This window comes from Notechis scutatus, chromosome 1 (genome assembly GCF_049901735.1).
Source record: "Notechis scutatus isolate UNSWTSFEM ecotype Mainland chromosome 1, rNotScu1.2, whole genome shotgun sequence".
NCBI classification, from domain to species: domain Eukaryota; kingdom Metazoa; phylum Chordata; class Lepidosauria; order Squamata; family Elapidae; genus Notechis; species Notechis scutatus.
Genome location: NC_142009.1, coordinates 222,013,040 through 222,024,157, shown reverse-complemented (window position 1 = coordinate 222,024,157; position 11,118 = coordinate 222,013,040). Strand labels below are relative to the sequence as shown.

The following is an 11,118-nucleotide window of genomic DNA, read 5'->3' as shown; positions in this document are numbered from 1 at the left end:
TCAGTCTCACTATTTTTATACTGCAGTAATAGGTAAAGAATTAGGCAGTGCACTACACACTATACATGCTGTAGTTTTTAGCATTCCAGCTCACTTTAAATTTTTAAGTTCATCACTGCATAAACTCCCATCTCATATTAAAATGTGTACTTCCTTTTCTTAATTAGAAAATGTCAAAGGACAAGATGTCATTTTGACATGACTGCTGAGTTCATTTGACATATTCTCCCTTGGTGGTGTTTGATAAATATGTATACAACAGAAGTAATTAAATTGAAAGTTACCCAGCTGTCAGAAAAAGGCACAAAGACAAACATGAAGAATGACTGTCACTATGACTCAAGCTAACATCAAGTAAAACAAATTAAACTTTCCCTTCCTTGCTTTAGTGGGAGGCAGCTTGGGATGTGATCAGTCTTAGTAAAGTAAAACCCTATAATAACAATTGCCAAGCTTTTTTTAAAAAAAAAAACTTGATAAGAGTTGAGTTCAAAGAGTGAGAAAGCAATTACAAAAGCTGCTGTCCAACAATCATTACTCACACACAACTCCTGTTGATTTCAAAGAGTTCTGCCTGAATAGTGATTGAAAGGGTGAGACCTAAACTGAGGGACCATTATGAGGTTATAGAGAAAAAAGATAGCATACCTTCTGGATTTATCTCTAATACAAATCTATTAGAAGTAAAAGGACTTCTGGCAATTTATTATGAGCATGGCCATATTGATGTTCTGGTAATTATCTTCAGTATATCTAAACATGTTCCAACAAACATCTAAAAACAGTAATTACAACCATTAAAATAATTACTTCAGTCTGTTTTAGATGAGGCTACCCTTGAAAACTTCAGAAGCTGCAGTAGGTATAGATTTTCATTTCAGTCATAAATACAAGTGGACAGAGCTTTATATGTTTTAAGTGGAGGTCAAAATTGTGGTTTTTAATTCTTCAAGTCCTACATGTTTTCCTAATAAGAAAATTCAGGATGATATCTAGAAGGTACTGACCCTTCCAGTACACATTATCCTAGGTGGGGAGGCTTAGTATGTCCAACATTTATGAGATGAAGAGAGAAGGCACCTGAAGCAGTGTTTTACCTTGTAATTTGCATCTATCCCTCCAGAAATATCTTGAAAATGGGATTTCTGCAAAACATTTAAAACCTAATGGTTTTAATTATCGGCTGGTACAATGGTTCTATAGTTTTACTAATTTACTGGTTTTGCTGATTCTATGTGATAACAAAATAGAATTGTGGATAGTGGCATAAGCTAATTTTTAAATACCAGTATTCTTCCCATTTTGAATGTCTAGGCCAATTATTTGGTTTTTTCCCTTTGGACATGGGATTGAAATATTTTGGTAACTGCAGTAGATATACATACAAAACTAGGCACAAGAGTAAAACCTGATTTTAATGGAGCTAATAATTCTATTGACAATTTTTTGGAGGTACTGTAGATGATTAACCCACATCTAGAATGTAATCTTGGGAAATGAATGTTTATTCATTGACCTATATGTTACACGTTATTCAAATTTGTCCAGTGTGATTTAATAACTACTTGAAATATCAAAATGGACATACTCTTGAAATTTGAGCTCAATACATTTCCTGAATTAGAATAAACTTAAAATGAACTTCACTTAGATTAATGCTAAGTAATAAAATACATTAATAAAAAGTCTATACAGTTAGTCTTCGACTTACATCCATTTGTTTAGTAATCATTTGAAGTTACAAAAGCATGGGAAAAAAATGACAACTGTATTTGCAAGGTAGTCTCTTATGAAATCCTTAATGTTTGCGGGACTTTGGATTGGATAGTACCATGTCCACAAGTAGAGTCCCTTTATTAGCAAATGGGATTGTGATCAAGCAATAGATCCCATTGGAGGATGACAGCTTTTTTCCATTGGGGTCAAATTATTCATTTAAAATAAATTATAATGGAGTCAAGATTAGAATTATATTTGTACATGTCAGAAGTAATTCTGAGAATGGAGTAACAATCTTTGCAAGGTTTCCCAGAAATGCATGCAAATCGATTGTGACAAGATAAAACTGTCTTTTCCATCTTCATAGTTATTTTTTATTTAATCTTAAATATCCAACTATAATAAAGATTAAAACAGCATGAGCAAAATCATAAAAAAATCATTAAAAAACCATAAAAAGTAACAGTTATGTTTCAGAGGACAAGGCATGTTAGCTTCAAGATACAATATTGTCTCTTTAATATGAAACATGAAATAACAAAATTTAAGCACTGATGAACATTACTGAAATATCTTTTTGTGCCTTTTCTGCAATGCACTGTTACACATTAAATAAGTTTTTAAATGTTCTATTTTAGTATTGACACATAAAAACCAAGTAAACTGCAAAAAATAGACACATAACTCAATTTCTTTTGCCAAACCAACATAAAATAGAAGCCTCAAAGTTGGCAATGTAAGATAATGTATTTAAGTATGGCACTTATCCAACCTAAATGAAACAAAATACATCATCGGCTTTCTCCATTGAAGTCTCAGACTACCCCACCTTTTTCAGCCTCTAGGGAGGGAGTCTTTAATAATGGCCTGTGTAAACTGATGCTCAGGCAGTGAGAGTTTGGAGAAGCGCTGCTTGACTAGAAATCAAACAGAGAAGCTCAGTCTAAATGAAATCAGTTTGTGAGGGTTAGCAAAAGTTTTGTCCAACTTAAAAAAATGTCTTTTCTCTCCAAAGCTTTGAAAATTGATTGCAAACAGGTGATTGAAGCTCAAAGGAACTGTATTTATAGTATGGATTTTGGCAATAAGTTTCACCAACTGCCCAAACTTTCAGGCAGCACTTCCTTGGAGATGCAAAATAATGCAGCTGCAGCAACAGAGGACAAAGAAGAGATGGTGGAAACTTCAGAAAACGCTAAGGGACTTCTCAAATCCAGCCAGCATCCAAGCCGCCAAACAGTGAAAAGCCTGAAAGAAATGCCAGGACCCAAGACTTTCTCCAATCTCATCGAATTTTTCTGCAAGGATGGTTTTGCCCGCATTCATGAAATTCAGGTAAAATTTAATGAAACATAGCGTTGTTGAGACTGATTATATTTGCTTTTTGTTGCACAAAGCAATTCTTAAAAACTTATTTTGCTCTTTATGGCCATGACATCTTAATGCTAGAGTTTTGCTACTAAGTATTTCCTACTTTCTCTCCCAGTTATTTTGGGTTTCATATTATCTGGTTGTGATGTAAGATTTTAGGTTCTGATTTTTAAAACTAAAATACATTGCAGTGGAGTGGCATTAATCCTATACTTAAGATATCTGCAGCCTTTAAATTGTAGTCAGGTTAATATTAGCATGTTTACACGTGCATTTTCCCTTAGTTACAGCCACACTGCAACAAAAAAAGGGGGGGGAAGCAGGAAATGATTCAATCAATGCTTGGATTAGTTTAAAGCTGCACCCATTTCAGTGGGAATTACTTTCACTTGGATTTTTTTTTTAAGTTGCCTCAGTGTATTTCTGTACTGAGATATCTTTTCTGCTCGAGATTGAACTGAATTGACCAAATACTCTCCGTTGGTTTTCCAACCTGGTTACAAGATCCTTCGGGGGTACAAGCCCCATTGCTGGGCTTTGCCAACGGCAACCTATTTTCACAGACTTTTCATCCATCCGCCCCTCTTTCTCTCGGGGAAAGAAACCATTTTGTACTTTTAAGCTTATTCTGGCCCCTACCCACGTTCTTCGGTATATCTCTATTAAAATCTGCCGCTCGTTGTATACCTGCTAGATTATTTCATTTGGACTATTTATATAAGGGGAGGGAGACAGCGAGAGCTGCGAGACGGCTAAGCAGTTAATAGCTTCATTAGCAGAAGGCCGGCATTGTGAAGCCCTCCCATTTTTCATCCGGCTTGCCTCCCTCTCCACGGAGCTGCTTCGCGCGCGCGCCCGCCCGCGAGGTTCGAACGATGCCAAACCCCCAGCAACGGCACATTCTCCTCACGCGGCGCTACCAAAGCGGGGGGGGGCGGGCGAGCTAGGACCACGAAGCCCCCTACAATCTCTTCCACTCCTTCTTCAAATTTCCCTTCATCCTATTGTATTCCCTACGTCACACTGTTTTCAATCGCTGGCGTGCGCGCCTGCGTACATGCGCGCTTTCTAAGGAATGGGTCGAATTTCGGGGGAATGGGTTAGGATTCCCAGACCGTCCTCTTTCTGCATTGGCTCCATAGTCCGTCCTCTTTCATATTTGGCCCCATAGTCCGGTCCTCATTCCATGACAAGTGGTTGCCATGGAGCGAGGGTGTTTTCACTCATCTAGCATTTGCGTACATAGACTCCTCCCCCCCCCCCTACCGAATCTTTGGTGCTTTTGACATCCCCATTGCTGGCAATGATAGCCTCAGTGTTTCACAACTCTTGCTAAAGATTTCATATTTCTCAACAAGCATAATTATCCCACTTATACTTTACAGTGATCTATAAAATAGAGGTTAGCCACTGAGGATAAAATTGCATTTGATAAACAAGAACAGAAACAAGAACAGAATGTAATTAGGTAAAATTGTATAGAGGTTAGCCACTGAGGAAAAAAATTGTATTTGATAAACAAAAATGGAATGTAATTAGATAAAATTGTATAAAATTTGCATCCTTACATGCCAATAAAAATCACCCTTCCAGCAGGAGCCATCTTTTGCATATGGGGCTTCTTTGGTGAAGGGAGACTGGCCACCACATAAGAGAAGCCCAGCTTGCATCATGGAGAAAGGAATTTTGTAAGAAGGCCCAGGCTGGTACAGTAATGGCACATGGTGCTGCAAATAGGGCTGGGCAGGGCGCATCTGGCAGCAGTAGGTAACCAAAATAATGGAGATGGGGGTGGGGGTTTAAGAGGAAGCAGCACCCTAACAAGACTTTTAGCTGGGTGGGATCAAAGTAGGAATGGCTATTGACTGGTAAAATTTGGTAAATGACAGCAATGGGGCTGCCAAGGATTGCAATAGCTAAGTGATGTCACATGACATTGGGGACAAAAATTTCAGCCTCAGTTAATACTGAGGACTACCTCAGATGCATTGCTGTGAGATTGGATGGCTCCATAAATCATAAATATGATTTTACAATATCTCAATAACCCAGTCTCCCTGTCACTAGCCACTGAGGGACTCATCTTCAAGCAGAGTGAGTCAAATTATTCTCCAAAGCATCGGAGGGCAGGACAAGAAACCATGGATGGAAGTTAATCAAGGAGAGAAGCAACCTGGGAATTAAGGAGAAACTTCCTAAGAGTGAGAACAGCTTGTCTTCAGACGTTGTGGGTGCTTCATCACTGGAGGTTTTTAAGAAGAGATTGGACAGTCCCTTGTCTGAAATGGTATAGGGTCTCCTGCTTGAGCAGGAGGGTGGACTAGAAGACCTCCAAGGTCCCTTCCAGCTCTATCTTGTTCTTACTCTTCCAATTTGCTTTCTCTTCAGCTCAAATAAGAGCAGGTATCTTGAGATTGTATACATGATACCTAAATTATATATTTTGCTGTAAATGAGTACAGTACAGCGAAAGCCTCTCTCCAATTAATAGGGATTGTGGACGAGTGAATAATTTACACTAAATGGCAACACAATACACAAAAGAACCCATTGTTAACCTACTAGCTTTACTGAGCACAAAATAGATAAGTTTTGCTTCAGCATTTTTATGCACATACCTTTCACTCTCATATACCAAATCCTCAAAAGGCAATTGCCCAAGGAGAGAGAAGGGCAAAAACAACTACAGCTTCAGATGATAAATATATATACAGTGTTTCCAATCAACTTCTGCTCCAGCCTTTTATAACAGTCCTCCTAGTTCAGCTGTTGATGCTGATTAAGTCCATTTCAGCTAAGTTTTGTTTTCTACTTGATTTCTTACTTTGGGTTGATTTCTAGTTCTCTCTGTTTTACCTCAGGTCTTGCATATCCATATTTTTTTAGAGAGCTTTATTCTTTGTTAGCTTTACTGCTCTGACTGCTCCCTCCCCCAATGTCCTTCCCTGATTGTTAAAAATCCATAATATTATCCATAACAATATCCTTATTCAAGAAGCTGAGTTGTGGTTGAGTAGGATATCTTGCAGTGACAGGTAGAAACTTGTTCAAAGATTACAATAACCAAACATATTGAATCCATTTGTTTAATATGCAGCTGATGATTTCAGCAATCATCAGCTGCATATTAAACAAATGGATTCAATATACACTACACTTAAAATAGCAAAATTTAATCAGATATGAATTTGTCCATATTTTAACTATATTCCCCACATAACTTTGAAGCAAGTTTTTTTTTTACTACTTAGCCATGTTCAAAAAATATTTTGAGCAATTGCTAATTGGAAGAACTACAAAGATATCAAACTATCTTTCCCCCATTGCATTTAATTGCTTTCAAGAACTAATGGTGAAGGATAGGATGTCAGCATTTTGAGCTACAGTAATTAGATGCTGCTGTGGCAACTGGAATTGGCTGTTGAGCTTCAAAGGGAGAAATTGTCAAATTCAGGAGCTAGAAGGCAAGATGAGACAATAGTTCCTAGGAAAATAGGCTGGCCAGAAGTCTATGGAGATACAATTCTGTAAAGGAAACAACAGCTTTCCTCTTATGTCTAAAAACTGCAATAGAACAAAAAGAGAGAAAAAATGACTCAGTTTTCAAAACTAGGAAGTGTTGTATGATGAAATGGACCAAAACTATTTTTGAATTAGCAGAGAACTCTGCTTGGTTGTATATTTGTGTTTTTAAAAGATGCCTAATCAAATGTAACCAATCATTTCAAATTTGTTGGTACAACTTTACATCTAAATAGAGAAAATGTTGTTCAACTTTGTTGGAAGCTACTGAAAGTGGTATGAAGTGAGAATGACTCTGTGCAATAATGTTTAGCTTTTTTGCTTAAAAGTCTTTCATAAATTAGTACGCTTAACTTTTTTATATAATTCTATTTGTGTACAGTGGTTAAAGAAAAATCTAAACTCTGCACTTAAATGATCACAAAATGTTCCCTGCATTATAGCATATGTGAAAGGCAGAGGGAATTTAGTGGTTTCACAATGAGAGTTCTGTTTGTCGTAACTTGACTCCAACATTAAGCCAGGGTATAACATCTGTGGCTAATACTTTATTGGTTAAAGTGGCACAACATTGCTTTAGAGATGCTGTGTTCTTCATTGATTGGATTATGAAAACATAATGGTTTCCTTCGCTTCTACCCACCCAAGTCTGTATGTCTGTGTCCAAAATATTACATAATGCCAAAAAGGAAAGCTTATGTTTTTAAAAACAGATTCTAAACTAACAGATTCTGCAGCCTGAATAAATTTGAAAGAGTCTAATGTAAGCTGACAGGCTGCAAAAAAACCAAAGCCCATACTAAAGTCTTAAAGAGTAGAGCAAAAATGCCATCTGAAGCTACAGTGTGATTGTGTGCAGATGTCACAATCTTGTTAACTAATTTGTCAATATGGCCCAACACTCACAATTTTACAGTCATGTGTTCAATGCCAAGGAAAGCCCACAGATGTTTATGGTTAATGAAGCAGGCAAAAGACTCTGTACTGTCAGTTTTTATTGTGTCCAGCCCAAGATTTGCAGCCAAGAAATACTAGTTTCAAAAAACCATCCCCTATCAGGCCAATAGAATGCTATACTGTTTATCTCATCAAACTACTAATGGCATCTTCCCACATAATATGGCCTTTTTGCATTTGTCAACCTGTTGATTTCAGAAAATAGCCGTGATTCAAACCCAGTGCCTAGGTCTCATGCAGCATACACGAGACACTTTTTGGATGGCCGCCATTTGAATTAAAAGGAAATTGGGGACAGCATAACTTTAGAGATAGTCCTCAACTTACAACCATTCATTTAATGAACTTTCAACTTAAGATGGTCCCGAAAATAGTGACTTATGACTGGTCCTCACACTTAAGAATGTCACAGTGTCCCCTTAGTTACATGATGAAAACTTGGCCACTTGGCAACTAGCATGTATTTACAATAGTTGCAGCATCCTGTGTGTGTGTGTGTGTGTGTGTGTGTGTGTGTGTGTGACATGATTACCATTTGCAACTTTCCCAGGGAGCAACAAGTCAATGGAGGAAGCCAGATTTTCTTAATTATGATGGCAAAAAAAGTTTCTACCGTGTTTCTCCAACAATACGGCCTCCACCAATAGGAAGGCCCAGCATGATTTCTAGGCATGAGGTGAAATTAAGTCCCGCCCCCCAAATTTAGGCCTATTTAAACCATGCATTTCCCTACCATTTCTCACATCATTTGTTAGAACTACACGAGGTGAAGAGAAATGGGGGGGGGAAAGGGAAGGGTGGAAGTAAACTTGCCTTTAGGAGCGCCATGCAGGTAGCCTAGGCTAGAATACCCTGATCTACTACTGATAGAACATCGGCTGATAGAAGCTCCCCGAATGCAGTCACCAGCTGCTTCTATCGGCCGGTAGAAGCGGCCTCGGGGCGAGTGCCCATGCGCACTCCCTTCACCAAGAGGCCGTTTCTTTTGGCCAACAGAAGCTCCCCAAAGGCAGAGTCACCAGCTGCTTCTATCGGCCGGTAGAAGTGGCCTTGGGGCGAGCGCTCGTGCGCACTCCCCTCACCATGAGGCCATTTCTATCAGCCGATTGAAGCTCCCCAAAGGCAGAGTCACCAGCCGCTTCTATCGGCCGGTAGAAGTGGCTGGTGACTCTGCCTTTGGGGAGCTTCCATCAGCTGATAGAAATGGTCTCGTGGTGAGGGGAGCACGCATTAGTTGTCTTTGAATCTACCAGCGGGGCAGGAGAGAAAGCACATACGTATCTGTGTCTGGATAAAAATTGTGAGACTGCGACAGAGGGAATGGGAGAAAAGGCCTTAGCCCAAATGTGTTCTTGTTTTGCTTTCCTGCCCATTCTCTGATCAATCTCTCCGGGGCAGCTTTTGGTCTAAAATCGCCCAGGTCTCCCTCAGCTAAAGGAGAGGGGAGGTCTCCAAAGACCTTCCCTAACCTCCGCCATTTGAGAGGACCGAACTCATTGCTTCTCAAAGTTAGACCCACAAGTTTTTCAAAAGTTCTTCTGAATGCCTCGGATGTCCGATGAAATCCAGAAATGTCTCGTGATTGAACTCAATCAAAAAAAAAAAAAAAAGAGCCTGCACCTCGTCGCCAAGTCCCTGGTTTTATGGCTCCTCTCTCATCCTGAATTATGCTGTAATAAGGGATTCTGAGGCTGGCGTTGGTTAATTGGATAATGACGGGCACTCTTTCAAGGTGCTCAGAGAGAGAGAGAGAGAGAGAGAGAGAGAGAGAGAGAAGGAGGCATCGCTGAAGTTCTCAGACTCCCCCCAACTGTTAGCAGTGCCACCTGTGAGCTGTGGCAGGATTGCCTCGGATCATGTGCAGAGTGCCTTCGCCGTTCAACTCCCCGCCCCCATGACTCAAGGTTCATACTAAAATTAGACCTTTCCAATCAGCCCCTGCAAATATTCGGCCCTCACCAGAGCAATAGACAGGACGGTTTAGCTTCTCCCCGGCCCTTCTTTGTTCCAGCTTCCTCCTGCCGTCCTGTGCTGCCGCAGCGACCCTTTCACACTCACCTCGCTTCCCTGCCTCATTCCCACGAGGACCGCTCCCACGTCTCCTTTCGGGAGCCCGCCCGATCTCCTTTCAAAGTGTAGCTGAGCTCTGCTGCCTCCTCTTCCCTCCCTGGCGCTCCCCCCCCCGCTCCTCAAACCAGCGGTGGCAGCAGGTAAAGGGAGGTCGGCTGCCCTGGGACTTTGGCAGGGTGCCCAGAAAAGGTCTGGCCTGGGGAGGGGAGGGCAGCGGTGGGAACCCCACAGATGCTGAGACCTTCCCTCACCAGAAAGGCTTGGCTGACCCGGTGCAGGGGCAAGGGCTAGCAGGGGTGGTGTTTGTGTGTGTGTGTGAGAGAGAGAGAGAGAGAGAAACTCAACTTGCTTCCCTTCTGCTAAGAAAAGTTTGCAGCCGCTTTCCCACGCGTACTCCCCTTGCCACGAAGCCATTTCTATCGGCCGATGGAAGCAGCTGGTGACTCTGCCTTTTGGGAGCTTCCATTGGCCTATAGAAATGGCCTCGAAGAGAGTGCGCGTGGGGCGGTCCTCTCAGGAGCGCCCTGTGGGCAGCCACACCTTACCCCAAAGCAGCTGGTGACTCTGCCTTTGGGGAGCTTCCATCGGCTGATAGAAACAGCTTAGTGGCGAGATGAGTGCGCATGGGTCTCGCCCCGAGGCCACTTCTACCGGGCCGATAGAAGCAGCTGGTGACTCTACCTTTGGGGAGCTTCCAGTGGTGGCCTCATGGAGAGGTGAGTGCGCATGGAGCGCTCTAGGTGGAGGTGCGCGTGAGGGAAGAAATTAAGTCACCCCCCAAAAGACGTCCTAGCCATTTTATTGGGGCTCAAAAAAAAAAAAAAAAAGACCCGGCCTTATTTTATGAGAAACATGGTATAATCAGGTGTGGCTCACTTAACTGTATCGCTTAGCAATAGGTTCCAGTCCCAACTGTGGTCATAAGTCGAGGACAATCTGTACAGTAGTTGGATTTGCACATTTCAATAGGATAGTTAGTGGCTCAGTGTATTGTGTGAACCTAGCATGTGAAGTTCAAGCTGATATTTATCCTGACAGCTCAAAGATTGAGTTTGTTCAGTATAAATTCCTAAGAAATATTTTTCAAACACTTTGGTGTTTGCTTGGCATTTTTATATTGAACATCCATCCATCCATCCATCCATCCATCCATCCATCTCTATCTATCTATCTATCTATCTATCTATCTATCTATCTATCTATCTATCTATCTATCCGTCATCTAGTGTGCATGTGTGTGCATGCTTTTTTCTGAAATACTGGTAGTTTGTCGTTACCTGGCTGGGAGAGATTGACAGGCCCAAAGTTACTCAAGCCCAAAGGCTGGTTTTATGCCTAAGGCAGGACCGTAACTCATGGTCTGCTGGTTGTCATAACCGCATAACTGGCTGTCTTAAAATTTTGGTTAAGTCTTGATATTTTCCTTGTAGACTGAGTCTATATGTATTAACCCTTTTATCTCAAAATGGAAAAAAGGAC

General features: G+C 40.9%; 1 protein-coding gene across 2 annotated transcripts in view; it reads left to right on the top strand.

The window, feature by feature from the left end:
• Positions 1-2,601: 2,601 nt before the first annotated feature.
• CYP27C1 (cytochrome P450 family 27 subfamily C member 1) overlaps positions 2,602-11,118 on the top strand; it is a 37,016-nt gene continuing 28,499 nt past the window's right edge. For both annotated transcript variants that reach the window (XM_026665316.2, XM_087950333.1), the window contains exon 1: positions 2,602-3,054. In XM_026665316.2, the coding sequence (XP_026521101.2) occupies positions 2,716-3,054 (339 nt within the window). In that variant the 5' untranslated portion in view covers positions 2,602-2,715. The remainder of the gene's footprint in view (positions 3,055-11,118) is intronic.